Source organism: Ambystoma mexicanum, chromosome 6p (assembly GCF_040938575.1).
Source record: "Ambystoma mexicanum isolate Mex_15411 chromosome 6p, UKY_AmexF1_1, whole genome shotgun sequence".
Taxonomy (NCBI): Eukaryota; Metazoa; Chordata; class Amphibia; order Caudata; family Ambystomatidae; genus Ambystoma; species Ambystoma mexicanum.
In genome coordinates this window covers 1,480,580,232-1,480,600,994 of record NC_090935.1, presented here as the reverse complement: position 1 = coordinate 1,480,600,994, position 20,763 = coordinate 1,480,580,232, and the positions used below count along the sequence as shown (strand labels likewise).

General features: G+C 40.7%; 1 protein-coding gene across 1 annotated transcript in view; it reads right to left on the bottom strand.

The window, feature by feature from the left end:
- The window catches only part of LOC138511071 (coiled-coil domain-containing protein 158-like), a 1,089,990-nt gene that overhangs the window by 1,003,658 nt on the left and 65,569 nt on the right, over nucleotides 1-20,763 (bottom strand). The window contains exon 2 of the mRNA XM_069626570.1: nucleotides 10,090-10,217. Within this exon, the coding sequence (XP_069482671.1) occupies nucleotides 10,090-10,217 (128 nt within the window). The remainder of the gene's footprint in view (nucleotides 1-10,089; nucleotides 10,218-20,763) is intronic.

The following is a 20,763-nucleotide window of genomic DNA, read 5'->3' as shown; positions in this document are numbered from 1 at the left end:
AGTTCTTCTAGGATCAATCTTGGATTTTTGTTTTCATCAGGTTGTTCTTCAAAAAGTTGTGGGTGTCGGGTGGTAATTCCTCTTGTTTTGGCGATGTAACGTGTTATTGCGTCAATTATGTTTTTGTTATTTCTAGCATTGTCCATTCTTCTTCTGCGTGGTTGTGTTTGGTTGTCTGCTGTTGTTGATTCATGTGTTGGGTTGGTTCGTTCTGGTGACCGGAACTTGTGCTGAACAAAGTGTGCATAGTTACAGTCAAGCCTCACCATTAAAAAAAATACATGAGCCACACGGCTTGTTGCATTGTTTTAAAATGAATATTTACAGAGGTTTACACGTGGCATTATTAGGCTTGCTGCCCTCTAAAATACAGAACATCTGCAGGCAGCTTCGGATGTAGAGATAAGACCTGGTCCTGAGCTTTCATTTACACATAGAAAACCGTCTCTCCCTGTAACAAGCCTACTGAAATCTTCATAAGTAGGCTACCTAAAAAACGCAGATAAGATTACATGCCTAATTAGCCTCTCCAACAAAACAAATATAAGCGTAGATTACACATGATCTTATCTCACTAGGCAATTACAAAAACAGTTTTAAGACCACCCAACATTTTCTAGGCCATGCAACTTCTGATATAGCTTAACCCTAAGTATGTTTTACAAGTACATTGAAGCTTCCACATGAAAATGCAGGCTATTACTTAATCCAGCCTGTCCCCAAAAAATAACCACAGTTTGTTTTACATTGTCTCAGTTTGCCCCCATTAAATAAAAATATGCAGTGCCAGATTCTAGAATAAACTTTAAATTAAGCAGCATTCAAACCATGTTTAAAATTCACAATGTCAGCCCCTTACATAATAACAGCAGATACAGCATTTCAACAAATGTGTGTTGTTTAGCAAAAAAACTCAAATCCTGCCTATGCATGCAACCAAACTAGACCTAAAAAAACACCTATATTATGTTTATACTGTATGTTAAATAGATAGGCTAAAAACACAAGATGTTTTAAACCTTATTCTAGAAACACATGTTAGTGCCTTGCAACACATTCTCAGCACTAAGAAATAGTCTTCTTAAGATTTAAAGACTGTATAAATATTTCACACTTTTAAACACAGGTTGCCGTATTTGAAAAGACGCTGTTTTTTTTAAATGACTTCACACCCCTGAATAATCATGGATAAAATAAATAAATAATGCAGCTTACCTTATGTTCTTTCAACAACAAATAAATAATGGTTCTTTCATCACTTGCAGTTCACAGACATTCAGTTCCACCAGGGGTCCACAGGGCCTGTCATTCTCAAGGTAATGCTGGCTGGCTTCCAAAGTCTGGGTTTTAAAGACCCTACAGTTGGTCCCACACCCACTTACCAGCACACCCCCACCTAGCATATTCCACACACGGTATGACCCACCCCGCTATAGTTCATTTGTCACGCGGACTTTGTAAATAAAATGGGCTCTTTCAATATGTATTTTAGACCCACCCACCACATTGCAACTCAAGATAACAACCAAGCCATGAGGATAGTGTGTTTTTGGAGGTCACAGTCGCAACATTACATGTTCCTACCGCCTGTTTCAAATATTTTTAATGCATAGCAGATCAAAGCTGATGGGATGAGTCACCAAATAGCTGAGCCAGACCACATGGGGTGTGTCGTCATCTGTGAATTCACTGACTCAGTCAGCTGTGAGAATCATAGATAAGAGCAACGTCTCTGCTGTGTGTGTGAGCCTGCCAGCAGAAACAGCTGGCCTATCCCACTTCCGCCTGATCAGCCCTGTTTTGCACTGTTGAACATTTCAAATGGCATAACACTTTTGACTGGCTAGCATATATAAAATGTGTCAATCTGTATAATTATATTTTACATAGTCAAAACGTTTATCTCAGACCTAAAAAGCGACCTTTACTTTTTAACAAACTCTGTTTTCATTCTGACATGTTTTAATGTTAGTAATAAACCCATAATTTCGCTTTGTCAGCCTATATTTTCAGTTAGTTTCATGTCCACTTCATAACTGCACATACCTGGGCATGTATGCCACACAGGGCCTGCAGCTGTTTTTTTTAAAATGACAAACATCCAGTGCCACAGCATTTTGCCTGTATAGGCCTGTGTTTTGTAGCCCTGATATTAGACATTAACTTTTCATTTGAAAAAACCCTTATTTTCATTCTATCAAATGTAATGCTAGTAAAATATATATTCAAAGGCCATGGAACATAGTTTTTAGTTTTTTTTAAACCCCTAGATATGCTTTGCCGGTCTATATTCTCAAGGGTTTGATGCCCACTTCATAAACAAACATGCCTGGACATGCCCAGACCATTTTATTCAACTTTTATTCCATTTTATTTTTTATTGATTTAGCTGATAGTTCAACTTTTCAATTTATACAAAATTTGTTTAAAAGTGCATATAATAACCAAAAGAACATAAACACTTTTAAGAGAATACATACATAGATACACAAGCAACGCATAAGAAGGCACATAACACAATAGAAAGAGAGAAGGAAAATAAGAAAAAGTAAAAATAGAAATTGTAAACTGTAAAAAAGGAAAAGATTACAATAAAATCAACTGATCGTTTGTTCAAATTTTTCAACCTTATACATGGCATAGTTTCAACATTGCATTGCTTATTTCAAAGTTATGACTTTGGCCATAGGTTTCGCTTCTCAACAGGGCATTATCACCAGAGGTTGTTATTACCAGTCACATCGAGCATACTTAACACTTATTGATATTGCATCCTATGAGGTTAATATGCTAATCAGACCTTCTAGATCTAAAGCATTGAGAAAACTAGTAGTGGCTATATATAAACTCATATTTTGTGTGGTTAGTATCTTTGACCATCTATGTTCCGGTAGTACATATGTCATATCAATCATGTGTTTTGCAAAGTACACTTCTCTCAGTTTACACAATGCACTACATTTCATTACAAGATGTTTGAGCGTTTCTTTGACACATAGGTTACTACAAAATCGGCAATAATTGTCATCTTGACGAAGTTGCTTGCGCTGTGCTAGTATGTCCCTCGTCGGCCAAAGGTTCAGGCGCAGACGTAGAATTGCTGTACATATTTTTGGGTTCGGTGCTTTACACAGATATGTCTCTGTTGCCCCAATTTTTTTTTATCTTGATAAGCTTGTGAGTTGAAATGTTTGTAGGAAAGACAGGTTGTGCACGTGGCTATCCAATCTTGCATAAAGATTCTTTTTTTGGCAAGATCAGGATTGTTGATCAAAGTGTCTAATGAAACTTCTGCTGTGGCCAAAATTACTATAACATTATTTATCCATTCTTGTGTGAAACAATGGTTAGAATGCAACATATAGTTTGCCACTATTGTCAGCAGAGTGTTATTCTTGTCGTACGTTAAACATTTTCGGAACAGAGCACATAATTGCCAATGATATCTAGCATGTAAGGATGTGAGACCCAGCTCATATCTTAACCAGGGGCCTGGGGTACATAAAGGGACTTTTAGTATTTGTCGCCAGAACTTAGCTTCTAGTTTTTCAAAGAAGGAGTTTTCGATGAAAGTTCCCATTTCAATGCCATACAAGAGTGTAGGCGTGATTTTTTGTCGCCAATATTGGATGGCAGGAAAGATGGAAAACTTGCCAAATTTGTACAAAATTAGCCTGGTTTGTGATATGGCTGGGGTCACCTTACTTACAACGATGATATTATGCGTATGGGCAGTTGAAATATCATCAAAAGCCAGACCTAAATATGTATAATTGTGTACAATTTTCAAACTGACGTCTTTAATTTTCCAGACTATTCTATTTCGCAGGTTGATTTTAGGAATATACTGAACAACTTGAGATTTGTTCAAATTTACTGTAAGCTCGTTACGATCAAAATATTCTGTTAGGGCTGTCAGGAGCTTTTGCAGCCCACTTGGGGTTTTTGATATAAGTACGAGGTCATTGGCGTACCAAAGGGCTTGTATAGCCACATTATTCAATTTTGGGGAGTCGGATTCTACCTCTTTGAAGAACTTTTTGATGTTTTGAATGAAAAAATTGAATAGGGCTGGTGCAAGTATAAAGCCATGCTTTAGCCCTCGCAGTTCTAATGGAGGCGGACAATAGACCCATTATTGAGAGTCTGATTCATACAGATTATCAGAATGTAAACGATAAATGATATCAGTTAGACTAGAGGGACATTTGGCTTCAATAAGCTTATTAATTAGTTTGACTCTAGAGACAGAGTTGAATGCGGCTTGTTTTTTTAAGGCATTCAAAGTGATCAAATTTATGGCTGTCCCCATACCAGGCACAAATCCCGTCTGATTCGGGTCTCGCTGTTGTGTTTCAAGAGTCCAACGATTAAAGTCCCTCATCACTAGTCGGCAGAATATTTTGCCTGGCGTGTCCAGGAGCGTGATTGGATGATATTTGCCTGGAGCTCCTCGATCAACTTTTTTGAAGATGGGGACTATGAGCGATGTACACCACGAGGCAGGTAAGGATTTTGTGCGTAGGATTTGATGAAATATATTGTTTAGAATTGTGGCCCAAGATCTTGGATATTATTTCATCATGTAGTTTGTTAGTCCATCCGGACCTGCAGCTCGTGATGATGATGATTTGCTTATTAGTTCTTCAATGATGTCAATGGAACATTCAAGATTCCATAATGCCTTGGTTTGTATCAAATATTGCTATTGGTCAAATTTTACATCTTGGTATAATTTTGTAAAATGATTTATACATTCTATTTCCGAGACACCATTTAATTGTGTGTTCACTTGTCTGTGGCCTAATGTACCATTAAGTAATGACCATATTTGCGTTGTATTTTTTATATCAATTAATGACATGAAGTTTTCACTGTCTCCTTGGAACATAGAACTTTTGTACGCACGTATCCAGTTTTTATATTTACATTTGATGTTCCTTATGGCTCGACGTTTTTCATCCAGGGGCAATGTTCGAGTCGATCTTGTAGCTATTCTGTGTTCGGTCTTCACTTGGTGCAGCTTACTGTCATATACATGCTTGTATTTTTTTGGCTGACTAACATGTATGTGATGTATTTCTTTGAACATATGCAGAGTTTCTAAATATGATTTGAATCCAGGAAGTCATTTTTGTGTTTTTAAAGCCCCTTCTAATAACTTTAGTTTATCTTGATTCCATCTAAAACGTATCTTGGTATTGTTAATTATTAAGTTTGGGGTCATCCAATATCAGTGTTGAGATGGAGTATCTGTCCAAGGCCAAGTTAGGAGTAAGATATTGTGATCGCTCGACGATTCTTTCATGATTTCAAATTTGGATGCTTTCATGAGTAGGTCTTCAGACAGAAATAAATAGTCGATAGTACTTTCAGACACACCTCTCTGCCACGTTGGTTGGGATGGTATATCTCCTGGAAGAGAGCCATTTGCAATATGTAGATTCCAATCTTTCATGAAATTTTGACCCCTGATGTTTTCTTGAAAATTATTCTTCAAATTTGCTGTCATATTATGCAAATTGAAGTCACCTGCGATTATCATGGACGTGATGTTTGGTGTTTTACTTATCCTCTCCAGGAGGCCAGACAGGTCTTTGTAAAAGATATCATCAGAAATTGCAGCTGGATTTCTGTGTAAATTAATTAGGGCAATGTCAACCTGGTTTCTTTTAACTAATTGCATGAAGCTGTTTGGAGAAGCCCATGCCTGGAGTTTAAAGCCCATGCTGAGTTTGACCGCAACTAATAGGCCCGATGTCGGCCGCCCCTTTATTGAGGCAACTGCTGGTATGTGTACTACAGCATGATCATCCCATATCGGGTCCCCTGTCATCCAGGTTACTTGGAGGGCTACAATTTCAAAATCATTTATGCAATTTTGTTCTTCGCTTTGTAAATGCCTATGGCCTCTTGAATTCCAGGAGGCTAATGAAACATCTTGTTTGATTGTAGTCGGTAATGGTTATACCTTCGGATGTAATTTGCAAAAGGGGCATTGACTCTCCGGTTGTGGTTGTTTATCCTGTTGGACTTGTTTTTGAGATGCTTTTTGCGTCGTGATTGCTATTATAGGTTCTTTCAGGATCTTGGGTTAATGAAAAGCCCATTTCAAACAGTGCCATCTTTGCTCGCCATAAGGTATTTAACACCAGGCCAGATTTTATCCATAATCGCATAATTGAGAGATTACTGTTGCACAAAAATTCCACCTGATCGATATCTGATGATGTGATGTCTTCCATTTCGTCCAATTCACCAAAGACATTTAGAACACTCGATCTGCATAGATCATATTTTGCATACGGTGCATTTAGACATTTAAATATTCGTGTGTGGTAGTCTCGGAAGTTGTTCTTCTTTTTGTCTTTTTTTGATTGTCTCTCATGTGTCTCATTCATTATTTGCTCTTGTTTTTTGAAGCTCACTGTTTTGTGATATTGTGCTTCGTAGCTCGTGGTGGAGGGTCTACTTCTGATTGTATATTTTGCTGTAATGCTTGTGCCTCGTAATTCAAAGTTGGAAAGTGTGCTGTTCGTTGTATATTTTGGCAATTTTCCGATTTGCCTCCTTCGCGATGTTAACCATATTACAGTTATTTAGGTGGTGAGATAAATATTCATCAACTGCTGCTTTAATTTGATCTGAGCGTCCAGTGATGTAAGTTTGGTTTGTCGCTTCTTTTAGTGAGGCTCTCGGCTGTGATGGAGCACTTAGGTTTCCATTTGTCGTGACATTCCTTAGCGGTGCAGTTGTGCCGGACTGGGTTTCGCCTGTTTCTTCTGAGAGCGCCACCAAGGCATTCAACGTGAGTGATCAAGCGGTGAGTTACTTCCAGTTTGTACTGCAAAGTTCACTGTTTGAATCTCGCGGTGCGCCTTTGTGACTTGACTTGTTGAAGTTGACATTTGAATCAGTGCCACAGTAAGTACACTTGCCAATTGCGTTTCACTTCACGGTGCATAAGTTTAACTTGTTGTGTCCACAAATTGTTTATTAGCAATTGCTTCAGTAATTTGAGGTGTAGATTTTTGAGTGAGATCAATCGTTGGGAATCATGGTTTCGCCTTCGCTATACACCTTGATTTAGAGGCTATTAGACATGGCTTCGAGATAAGATGTCTCGGGTGATTCATTTGACGGGCTCGTTTAATGAAGACATCATACGTTTCCACCACCGGCGATGATTGCGGGCTGGATGGCAGTTTATCCACGCTGATCCATGAAGAATTAGGCTCAGTGTTAGCAGGAATAGGGCTTTCCACAAAACGTATTATTTGAGAAAAGGTGGGTACTGCCGATGCAAAGTCTGTTGGTACTGTCTGTGGATGTTTGTCTCTTGTGCTTGTATTTTGGTCTCTGTTGGAATCCTGCGAGCTCATCACATGAGAATGCGACTTTATCCAAGTAGCGATTTCTTCAATTTGCACAGATTGTTGATTTATTTTTTGTTCGAGTGATTCAAACATCCTAGGGAGACTTCTAATGATTGTATTTACTGCTGTTAGAGTGATTTCAAGTGGAGCATTATTAGTGGATATGGCTGAAGGTTCTGTGGTTGTAAGTCGACATCTTGGAGTCAGTTGGATAAAAGAAGCCACAAGCGATGCGCCGGAATCCATTGAGCAAGGAGCTTGATAGTCAGGTGATATTGACACTTGCGATGAATTCAGGTTTGCAATACTTGCCCGTATTGGTACGTTTGAAAAAACGTCCACGTTATCCACTGCTTCAGCTACAAAAAATAGCTGTACCATCGATTTTTGATTCAGGCAAGGGGATTTTACTGTTTGTAATATAGTATTGTCTGAGACAGTTTGTTCCTTGCTTTGTGGCTGGTGTGTATTTTCTATGTTGAGGTTAAGAGGACTCCCCGGTCGGAAAGAGTCAGAGGCAAGATCTTGTTCCTTGTCTTGCGGGTATTGTATATTTTCTAAATTAGATTCGGGATTCTCCATTCCCATAGCAGCAGAGGCGGATGCCTGTTCTTTACTTTGCGGCTATTGTGGGTTTTGTGTAGTGGAGCTGAGTGATTCCTCCTCCGTCCTCCCAGAATCAGGAGCGGGAATCTGTTCCTTACTTTGCAGCTGTTGTAGATTGTATTGGAGCTGCAAGGTCCATCCATTCTCATAGAGTCGGGGGCGGAAACTTGATTATTACCTTTCGGTAGAGCACAGAAAGTACGTATATCTTGATTGGAAAGAGGAGTTTTTGGCACAGGCGTAAGTGTTATGTTTCTGCGAGTGGCCATGCGTTTTGGCTTTCCAGCAGATTTGGAGGGATTACTCCTGGGGGTTAATGGGAGCTCAGGTATTTCAGGCATGTTAGACTTAAGTGTTTAAGTACGCATGAGAGACAACCAATCTCCCGTGTTCTGCTACCCGTGCAGGAGTGTGATTTTCACTTGACTAATTGCTCACAGGTGGTCGCGAGAACACGAGTGTTACATACAATTAGCCTAATGTGATGGAATCAAATGAAGAATAGCATTAGAATTTTTGCAAGTATTAAAGGTTATAGTTCTCTACTGCAGCGCTGCAGCATTGCGGCTAAGCGGCCAAGCGGTACTTGAAGGTACTTGCTATGGTGTGCTCGCCTTGCTGTATTTATACACGCCTTAAAGGTGGGCGTTCCCGTTGTACAAAGCAGTGCCTGATGGGCAATGCAGTTTATAGCAAGTCATTATGAGAAAGAGTCTTTATTCAAAAAGGAAGAACAGAGTCCAGCAGCCCAGCGGTACTTGAAGGTACTTGCTACGGTGCGCACGCACATTGCGCGCGCCTTGCTGTATTTATACACGCCTTAAAGGTGGGCGTTCCCGTTGTACAAAGCAGTGCCTGATGGGCAATGCAGTTTATAGCAAGTCCTTACGAGAAATAGTCTTTATCCAAAAAGGAAGAACAGAGTCCAGCGGCCAAGCAGTACTTGAAGGTACTTGCTACAGTGCGCATATTCAGTTTAAAATAACGAAACCCTCCCAAACCTCTTCTTTACATTATAAAATGATAACGGCATGCCCTAAAAAGTCCAACTTCCTTTTTTGTATTCCATTTATATAATATCATGACAACAGGCCTTCTAAGGCCAATGCCAGCTTTATATTCCATCGCTATTAAATATATATGAAAAATCATGACATCAGCACTATATTTACAAAGCCAAAACCACTCCTGTGTCATCAAAGCATCACCAAACCCTAACACTCGCAGTATATCTCCTCACAACTCACTTCGCTCTTGACCAGGTAATAGCACACATGTGCTGCTCCCAGCCACATTTTTATATAAACTTTATATTCACTTTATATCACATCATTTTAATATAAAGTTTAGATTGACTTTATATCAAATCATCACAACATCATATCAACATCATACCAAAGTACAAAAACACTTAATATAAAAAATATACCTTTGATATACAATTGATATCAGCTTTGATACCCGTTTTATATAAGCATTTTATCAAACCATATCAAAAGGACGGGATTACTACCGGAAGCAGGGAGTGTTCCCACCTGTCAAAATGTCAGTGCTTTAAAAAGGGGGCCCCATGTACTACCTGCATGACATGCAATCATTATTCTCTATTCAGGCTATAAGACAGGTGCCAGCAAAAAAGTAATGGTGTTAGGTTAGCATGACGTATTCATACTAGTGTAAAACAAGTGTATTCTCATGGCATCCGGAAAGCAAGCAGATTCCATAGGAATCCATCATAAATGCCTCCTGCAAGCCTAACTTGCGGGTGATATCTGCACTTCTTTGACCTGGTCCAGCAAGTATTTGTTGTGCGCTTTGTTCTTCAAATGATGAACCTTCCACAGAGGGGACTCCACAGCATGAAAGTGCTAACGTGGGCGGCTCTAACCTGCAATTTACTATTCACGGAACATTACTCCTGTATCTTTGCCAGGGGTGAGAGTTGGAGGGGGTATTATACAGTGAGGAAAAGCTCTTGCAAATATTATTCGCAAGCACGTTCTGGTACTTTATTCCCACCTGCAGCATGAATCAATACTCAAGCTTCACTGGTATGGCTGATGTGCTTGTACGGACCTTGATTCTAGCGATTTAGTGAATAACTTACCTTCTCAATGTATTGTGGCTTTAACCGTTCTGCTTCCCATTCGAGTGCCCTTATCTCCTTCAGCATATCTTCCCTGCATAATGGCGGTGGCAAATTACTGACTGCTCTCACAGAATAGTCCTCGGGTGCTACATGAGAAGAACAGAAATGTATAGCATTTACTATCTTTGTTCAGCCCTTGGACTCCAAAGTAAAAAATAATAAGACATATGGACTTAACATAAGTTCTCCTAATGTGGGGACTCAATAATTCACTGATTGGTGGAAATGGTTCCCACGAGGAAGTGGCTGAATATGTAATCATCTCCTACAGAAATACATGAAAATAAACGGCTACTAGTTGCACAAGCCAGCCAACATCTGTTTATTGCTGATTTAATTATATTCCCTGCATGCACCCCCAAGGTCTATGGACCGCATTACTAGTTCAACAGTGCAGTAAAAAAAAGTGGCAGCAATTCCACAGCTGCAAATGTGTTGGTGGTAACGGAATTACTGCCGCTTTTACCCCACCGCCAAATTCTGAGAGTTAACGTTGAAGTGGTGGATTACCACCAGCAAAATGCTGGCGGCACCTCCTCCACTGTAAGGCCAAAAATCGACTGATTTCCTGCAGCAGAATTACCAATCACAGTAAATCTGCCAAAATCCTTCTGGAGTCCCATGGACTCCAAAGATGGGGATTAAAACGGCTTTACCACCATTCATTATTCTGCAGGGGGCGGTAATGGAAGATGAGTTCTGTGGTAATTGCACGGAATTACTGCTGCATTCCCACCAAACTCGTAATGGGGACCATTCCTACGCCGAATGATGCCACTTATACCAGCTATTAGTGAGCTGCACCAGGGATGGTGATGAATTAGAACCGGCAGCAGGACACATTTTAAAGGGAAGTGGGTTGATAGGATTTGTGCACGGCGACCTGTGCCCATCAGTTAATCAGAAGGGGGATGCGGACACCCCCATGATGGAGGATACAGTCTGGGGATTCACATAGCATTCGGGTGCCCTTGAGATCCAGGCTGGGCACATTACTGCATACCTTCATGGTGAGGCAGGTGAAGCTGGGTGTCACTCCAGGAGGGCATACTGTGCACTTTGTACTGATCCTAGCATATTTCAGGACATGGTCCCACATATGTGCACAACGCTAACATTGTGTGCTTCCTCTGACTGACCCATCAGGTTCAGTGACACTAGCAGGATGACAGAGAGCAGCTCCCTAAGTGACTTGCACAGATCTACAGACCGTCCACACGCCACAAGTTAACCTGAAGCAGTTTAATAATAATAAAAAAACAACTTTGTACCTAGATGATAAATCTCATTCTAAAACCACAGTATACCTTGGAGGTGGGCCTGATTCTCAATGTTAGTTTATGTGAGGACTTACAACACAAAAATGACTATTTCACATGTTCATTAATACAAAATAAAGGGTACAAAGAAGGGATAGTTGAAAAGCTTCATAGACCGGAAATGTGTTGTCAATAAACGCATACAATTAATTGGCTTTATTTGCCACTTTCCAACCCCGCCCACTTTATCTATGGGGCTGTTTTTCTTGTTGCCTGGGATTACTACTCGTCCATTTTGTCCTGCTGTAAAAGATGAAGTTTTCTTTTTGGTAAAGGCTTCTTGCAGTAGTAGAACAGAATTGTTTGTAAAGTAGAAGTGTGTTAAAATGTTCCGGGAATTAACACGGGTTAGCACAGCAAGCCAGCCCAAACCATTTACACGGGTTCGGTGGTGTTATCCCATGGAAGCTTTTTTTTTTTTTTATAACTATGGTTTGAAATAACACATTTTTCAAAACGCTTTCCAGTAGAGTTGGGTGAAAGGGGCCATACAAGGTATAATCGGTTTTTTGAGTGGGAAAACATAAAATACTGCACCGTCAAAGTCCATCCACATCCGGTCTCATATATTAGGGACAGGCGGTGATATAGGGAGCGGGGAACGGGGAGATGCGAAAGCAGGGGGATAGTCCTTCCACAGATCACTGTTTTTCTTTCCCCCTGGATGAGGCGGTGTGGGGGGGGGGCTGAAGGGGGTGATGGCGCAGGAGAACTTTCCCTTTCTCACTTAATGTTCTGACTGGGGTGGAGCAGAAAAAGTCTCCAAAAGAATAGGTCAGGGACTCGCCAGGTGTTTTATTTTTTAACCGTCAGCACAAAAATCATGGACGGCGGAAAACACAAGTTGAAGGCAGGCAGCCAGCAGCGTTCAGAAACCTGCAACAATGTGGGTTGAAAGTCGTTATCCAGCTTGTGCATGTAGCAAGTGCAAGTCACCATGTATTTCCTTCCCAAAACACTGGAATTGCACTGTCCCCACACTCAGACCCGTTTCAAGGAGTGGGTAAAAGGGGTGGCATCCTGAGGCTCAGAGTGGGGGGAGGGGCGCTGCAGGGGCATTGGCCTCCCAGTGATTTTAACTCTTTATGCGCTGAGGGTATCCAGTGGAATGATAGGGGGGCTATTCCTAAGATTCTCCACCCCAATCTTAGGATGTGGTGGGACATTTTTTTGGAAGGATGGGATTTGGGGATGTTGGACCACCCATGTAATTCGGAATCTCCCAAGCATACGTGGAAGAGGGGCCCTCGTAGCTCCAGGATTGATTTCTTCTACGTGTCTAATGGATGGAAACAAGTGTGTGGTAACCTGGCTCATATAGATACTGACCTGGGGGACCATACCCCACTGGTTTTCAGTCTGACTTTGGCCCACTTGGGTAATAAGGTTAGGCAAAACCTTATGGTTCTTTCAGTGGCGAAACAAGGGAGATTGGTTAATTGGAACACTAAAACCATTAGTAGATTTAATACTCTTCTTATAGACCACTTAACGAAAGCTGTCCAATCTGATTTGGGGGATAGTTCCCACTTGCGAGGGGGGAATCCTCACAACAACATTATACTTACCTGTGCCTATAAGATTAGTAAAGTGGGAGGCAATTCCATCAACAAATCTGAGAGTTTTAGGTGGGATACTAGAATTTATAACTCTAAAATCAATAAACGTAGGAACGTGGTGGCTCTTAAAGAACAGTCCTTATCGATAATGGGGTTTTTGGTTTTAAAAAGAAAGATCATTCTCAGACACAAAAACTTGGTTAAATCACGTAGGATGGATCATTACTTGAATTCCCACCAGAACATGATGGAAAATCTCTGTAAGGGTATGGATGGCACATTTTGGTCCACTGTTAATAGGACTCTAGACCCTTCTAAGGGCAGTTTAGACTGTCCAATCCAAGCTGATGCTTGGATCATTTATTACACAAACAAATTTACATTGCCCTCTAAATTCGTAAAAGGGCCAGGTACTGATTTGGGATCTCCTGTTGTAGGAGGTTGTACTTGGGATCACGAGGACATTATATGGGCTATACACATACTTAAGCTGTCCAGAGCCCCCAGCCCAGATGGCATTCCACCTTTTGTTATGAAGGCTGCCCCTGAGCTGTGGGCTAACCTCCTGAAACCTATATTCAGTTACATCTTCGAGACCCACATGGTCCCGGCTTCTTGGGTTCAATCTATTATTGTGCCCATATATAAGAAGGGTGATATTTTAATTCCTAGTAACTATAGACCCGTAGCGCTCATTGATGTGGCTAGTAAGGTTTTTCCATCCTGCTCTTAAGAGATCTTAATAATGTGGTCAGGCATACTTTGCTTCTTAGCAAATTTCAAGTGGGTTTCAGGTAAGAGCTGGGAACCAATTTGAATACGATGGTTTTGGCACATTTAAAAGATTCAGTACACCAGTCCGATATAGGAGATGTGTGTATAGCATCATTGGACCTCTCAAATGCATTTGATGGAGTAATAAGATCGAGATTGTGGTCCAAGATGCTAGCTATGAATATTCCACGCAAGATTGTACAGCTCTTTGCGCTACTCCATACTAAAACAACTATTAGGGTCCACTTGACCAATGAGGGGACCTTGTCCCGGGAAATTGCTACACATGTATGGGTTAAGCAGGGCTGCTCACTGGCACCAATTCTCTTCAACCTGTACGTGTGCGATGCAGAGGGAGTGTGGCAGGGACCTTCAATCGAACCGGCAAGGTTGGGGAGGATGGCGATCGAGTGGATGACCTTTGCAGACAACTTTATTCTTCTGAATCGTACCCCTTGTGGCCTCAGGAGGAAAATATATATTCTTTACCTCCGTGCGGTAGCTAACAATCTTTTGCCAGATGCATCTAAATCTCGGATAATGGTCTTTTCTAAAAGAAGAAATATCCAGACTTATAAGTGGATTATGGGTGACGAATCAGTGGATCAGGTCCAGGCCCTTACCTATTTGGGGTACAATCTTACAAATAGGGTTAGTGTGAAATCATGGAAACAGAGCCTTGAGAAGAAAGCCTGCAAACTCAAATCCCAAATACATTTTGTTGAGAGTGAAGGTCTGCAGATTTTCTCTGCTTCCGACCTGCTGCAGAACTCATAATGAGGCGGCCCGGAATGAACGGTGCCAGTCGCTTACCGGCCCCGTTCATTCCATGGCCGCCTTCCTCGTAATGCAGCCCATTGAAGCATTTAGTGCTTATTTGTCCCTACTTTGAGCCTACGTGCATCTTGATTTTTAAAGATAAGTTTGATAAAGATTCAGAGCTGTCAGTGAACCTTTTTTGGAGAAGATGTATGTGGGGGCTCAATATTTCCTTAATTGTGGCATGAAATGCATGTTTGCAAGATGTAACCAAAGAACTGGAAATAATGAATTTGGTAATTTAATGCTACTTAACATATGCTGGAGCTTTACTTCAATGAACTCTGGTTAGCGTGATATTAGATCTGTTATAGTTTCTTATATGCTGTGATGAACTTAATATGACAGGCTAATGTTGATGTAATTGTTTTTTAATTCGAAATGTGAATTGATTATTGTTCTTACTGTGGATCTTAAGGGTTATGTATATTTATATGATGTTTTTGTTCTAAATGTTATGTAAAGCTTTTTGGAAACTAAACATGCAACAATTAAAAAAAGGCACTCTGGATTCAGGGAGCCAGACATTGTACTTAATATTTGTGGACTTTAAGGCCGCTTTTGATAGTGTAGATCGGGCACACCTTTGGGAGAAGCTTTTTGCAGGTGGGCGCCCGTCCTGGTTGGTTAATATTCTAAAAGGTCTGCATCAGCATACAAAGGTCGGTGTTAGGCTTACGGATGAATGCATGGTAACAGCTATGGGAGAAATGCAGATGGGAGTGAAACAGGGTTGTACCTTGGCCCCGACTCTGTATAACCTATACATGTCGGATCTACCAGAATGGTTAAATCCAGAGGTGGGATGTTGAGTGTGGGGTTCGCTCTCTACCTTGTCTTCTATATGCAGATGACCTTATACTTTTAAACCACACTTACTCTGGTGCAAAGGCCATGTTTGAGACTTTGTGTAAATACGCGATTCTTAACAAACTAATTATCAACACAGGGAAGACTAAAATGTGGATTGTGTCTGCAAAAAAAAGTAATATGTCCCATCTTTAACACGTCTCTAGGGAGTCTAGAATATGTTGACTCTTATCCTTATTTAGGACTAGATATAAGTGGTACCAAAACATACAAATGCATTATAGAAGCTAAGAAGATAGGAACCACAAGGCTGGCGCAGCAGATATTGAAATTTGCAAGAGATGCAGCTGGCTATTCCCTAGAGGGTATATTAATGTTATACAAACAATAATTTTCCCCTATGTTGCTCTATGGACTAGAAGCCCTCGCCATGCGAGATATAGCCTGGCTAGATAAGATTGAAGGTGGCTTCTGGAAACGGATGTTGAGATTCAAAGCTGGGGCTTCAATACAATATATTAGATTAGAACTGGGCTTTACATCATTAAGAGCTGAGTTATTGAGAAAACAGGGTTTATTATATATGCAAATTCATGCAGGCCCCAAATGTGAGTTACTTGGTCTATAGGCTGTCCTTGGCCATCGAAAAGACAGTTTTGAAGGTTTGGCTAATGACCTTTTTGATCACATAGGTTGGCAGCCAGATTTTTCTTGGGGCTCTTCCTATGAAACACTGCAATGGGTCTTTTAAAAAAAAAGAAAGCAATGGGACTGGGTGGCTAATTATTCACACGTGGAGACCCTGTGTAGCCATATTGATATGGAGAGGTATTCTTATAGTTATTTTAAACCGCAACTGCATATCAGACAATGCCCATGTTTGAAGGTCTGTGCCTTTAAATTGAGACGCGGACAAGTCAGCTCCAAGTACTGGCTTTAGTGGGACCACAATCGGGCCTATCCTGAAAGAGTGTGCAACCATGGGTTATGTTTGTATAACTCTGTTAGGATCCTTTTGTGTCTAACTATGACTGCATTAAGAGTGTGGATTTTTGGGTAAACTGTCTGAATACAGACAACCAAAAGTTACATATTGCTCTTTACAAGGTGTAGGAAATTGCCAAAAAGAGACTTGAGCATGTTACCAGATGCAATTTTACATGTATCTCAACCCAGTATAATCAAATAGAAGTTGGAACTAAACTGATGAGGTTTTTTGGGTAACTTTGTTTAGCTAAGTGTCTCATATCTTAATAGAATAGAATATATTCTACATTTTTATGAAATTTGCACAGTGTTTTAAGAATATGTGAGATCATATGCACAGGTACACTGTACACAGTTACCATAAAGGAATCAAGATAGGAATTATGCTGTGGAAATTGAACACTTAGTAAAATAGTAATTACATTTATTTTTGGTAAAAATCCTTGGAACTATTTTAATATTCTAAATTTTTTAATGTATTGTATTGTATTGTATTGTATTGTATTATGTGATATGATAGTAGATGTTTTAGATCTGGTGTTTGGAAATGTATTGTGAATGTTAAGTTTCATGAATATTTTGTAAAGTTTCTTATGAAACTAAACAAATAAGCAAACATTATAATAATTAAATCCAACATAATCACAATAAATAATTATACATGTCATCCAGGATACGTTTTCTATACATAAAACACAACAATATTCTAAAAAGACCAACGACCAACAGTACATACATATATATCTAGAAAGGGTACGACATATATTCAACGCCGTTTTTCTTTTGTGGCACTTTTTGCCCAAATTTGAGGGGGCCTATAAGGGGTGGGGTGGTATATAGGGAATAAATAAGAGTAGAGAGGGGATTCGGCGGGGGGACCTCCCCAAATAAAAATAAATTGGATAACATTTTGCGGCAGAAAAACATTACCGCAGAATGAACAGAAAACCCTAGAAAGTTGTAAAAGAGTTCAAATACTGTCCTAAAAGTCAGGAATTATTTGATTGCTCAATCAGTAATTTTCTGTGAGACCAGGCTCGATAAATAAATCTTGCCACAAAATGTTTCATTAATTGATTTATTGATACAGTTGATTGGCATAAAGATAGAGCTTCCGTGATACGATAGACACAGGCTTTCTTAAACAAAGGCAATAAATAAAGTCTTCTCAGGTCCTCGTATCAGTCACAGAATAACATGATATGCATAATTGTCTCTCGACATGTGTCACACAGTGGGCAAGATTCCAAATGACTAGCTTTCCAGCCTTTTGGTACATTATGCAGTCCCAACAGTACCAGTCCTGACCTCCATGAACATGTATGTTCACATGCCGGCGAGATCACATCTAGATATTTTTCAGCTTCTTGTTCTGTTTTCAACAATAGGTATTCTAGTCCCAACTGTAGGCCTAAAGAGGAGCGCATAAGAAATCCATACCTGGCCTGTTTAGCAGCAGATTTCAGTTTTTCTTTGGTGCAGTGGGATACGTTCTCTGTCTTTTGCCACATATCACTCAGGCCTAACACACTAAGCTTATGTTTGCCATGTTTCACCTACGGAATCGAAGGCCCTCCTGGATAACTATAAAAATTAATAAGAGCCTCTTGATTTTTCTCAGGCTCCAGCATCACCAATAGTCGTATCCAAACAAATACAGGTTTCCAGACTATCTGTATGACTATCGGTTCCAGGCCACATTTCATCAACAAAGGTGCATTTAGAAAACTTCTTGGAAGCCTCAATAACATTTTTTAAAACTAATTTTCGACGATCCCCAATTTCTGGCAATTAGCGTATCCCCATATCTCTGCTCTGTAAAGAGCCGCCGAGGCAGTCTGAATTTTGTAAATATTAATAGCGGGGGACTCTTATCTTTCACCATGATCTACAAAGAACTTTCTCAGTACACCACAGTTTCCAAAATAATCTGTGATTTGTCTACCTGTGCGGACCATGCTCCGGTATCAGTGATTATAACTCCCAAGTAATCATAGTAGGTGACTCGCTCAAGATTAATCCCATCTTCCTTCATGCGGCATGCACAATACTTGGATCTCTTTGGTCTAAAAGCCAATACTTTAGTCTTACTCTTGTTTAGTGTCAAGCCTAGTTGAGAGCATTTGGCGACGAAACATTCAACGCAACGCCTGATCCCCATAGGTGATATTGTCAGAAACACTGCATCGTCGGCAAAAAATAGTGCTGGCAACATTTCAGTGCCTATCAAGCCTACCATCCCAACATTTCATCATCAACTCCAGAATGACTTGATTAATGTAAAGGTAGAACAGTAGTGGGGCAAGGACACATCCTTGCCGCATGCCCCTGTCCACTCCAAACTTGTTTGTAATTTCTCCTTCAAGACCCCACCTCACCACCACTGGGTTATCAGAGTAGAGCTGGCACATTACTGCTACCAGTTTTACAGGCACCCCCGCTTCAATATAACCCACCACAACTGATCTTTAGGAACGCAGTCGAAAGCGGTCTTGAGGTCCACAAAGACTGAATATACCCTCATCCTCTTTGGTGCTGTATATTTTTGTAAAACTAGGGACAAGTGGAAACATTGATCGATAGTGCTTGTCCCTTGCTGAAACCCAGCCTGAAGGTGAGAGTTTGGTTTTCTAAAGGCCACCCATTCCTGCAGCTGCTTCAGGGCAACCTCAGCAAAGATTTTTCTGGTCACATCGAGTAGGGAGATGGGCCTGTAATGACTAGGATTATCCCTCCCAACTTGTTTGTACACTGGCACTATTTCAGCAGTTTGCCAAGAATCGGGCACTCTTGAGTTTAACCAGTGATTGGAACAGTTTCATAATAATTGGTGCCCAGATATCAGGCTCATCTTCCAAAAAGTCAACTGGTATCCTGGCCGAGCACAGGGCTTTCTGGCTCTTAGAGTTCAAGATTGCACTCTTAATTTCCACCAATGTAATGCTCATTACTTGACAGTTATATTCATTCAACACTACATTTTTCAAGGAGCCCCTCATCGGTCTCACATTCTCTAACCACACCATCTTCATATAGCCCACATAAATGGTTTAACCAATCATCTGCAGCTATGTGACATCGAAGTCCATTATCACTGGTCCACTTCTTATCAGAGACCAAGGCCCAAACTGTCTTAGTGTATCTCCTGGTAGCTTCCTCGAAAAGATCATCCCATTTAACATTACAACTTCTCTCTTTTTTCTCTTGGATTTTATAGTTTTAATTAATTCAACAGGAGCGGAACTCCTCTTAATTCACTCAGCCTTCAGCTGTCAGGCATTGTGACTGAGCTCTCTTGGCCAACCTGCACTCGTCATCAAACCAGACATTATTTACCACCCCTTTCCGCTTGATCTCATCTGCAGGTTTTGTGAAAAGGGCGCTGATACCACCAACCAAGCAATCAAACTCTCCCAGAACCTCACTGTTGCTTAAATCCCTGCCACAGATACTATCTATGCTTGTCAGAGCCCTTTGATAGATGTTATGCTTAAACCCATGAAGGCAAGCACCTAAACGCTCACATCAGAACAAATACAACCCGCTAGGCAAGAAAGGCCCAAGTCGATCTTGCATGGATAAGTTTTGATCTCACAAAAAGATGAGAGCAACAGCAAAGAACTATGCTGCCAAGAACGTTCTGGCGAAATAGGGTACAAGCAAAGTCTGATAGGAAAAAACACTGTCAATGATGATGCAATATATCCAGTAGAAACCTGCGCGGCTGGTTGGTGTAAGCTTATACATGATCCGCCTGCTCCATAAGAGATGGCAGGTCATTGGTTCCAGCCCAGTCCATCCGTCTTCCATCACGTGGGTGCTGCAAAGACCATCTTATTCTCACGACGAAGGTCAAAGAACGAATGAACTACACTCCTAACACAATGCTACTTTATCATTATACTGTGCACATGGCAGGCTTTAAGACTGGCACAAAGGAGGTTCTGGGGCACTGTAACCTCCACATGCACACATTTCACTCACTCCCTCTTGTGCCATCCGGCTCCAAGGTCTCCACCCTCGTTTTGAACTATAATGTATCCCTCCCAGCACCTCGTAATTCAAATCATATGATTGTAGATCAAAGATGGGCAGTGTCCATCCTCTTTGAACATTTTAGGACTTGTTACTTTGAGGTTGGTGGTCAAAGGGGACATGGTGCCGTGGAATTCAGGGATCTTTAGGTTTACTCAGTTATATGGGATATAGGTGTTTCGTGACTTGAAACACTTGTGTATAGGTGTGTTATAAATGCCACATCATATCATAACTCGTGGTCGCCTGGAGATGTGCTGGGTCATGCTTTGGCCAGTGTGCAATAACATGCACACCAGGTGCCGGTCTATGATCGTGGCCTTGTAGAG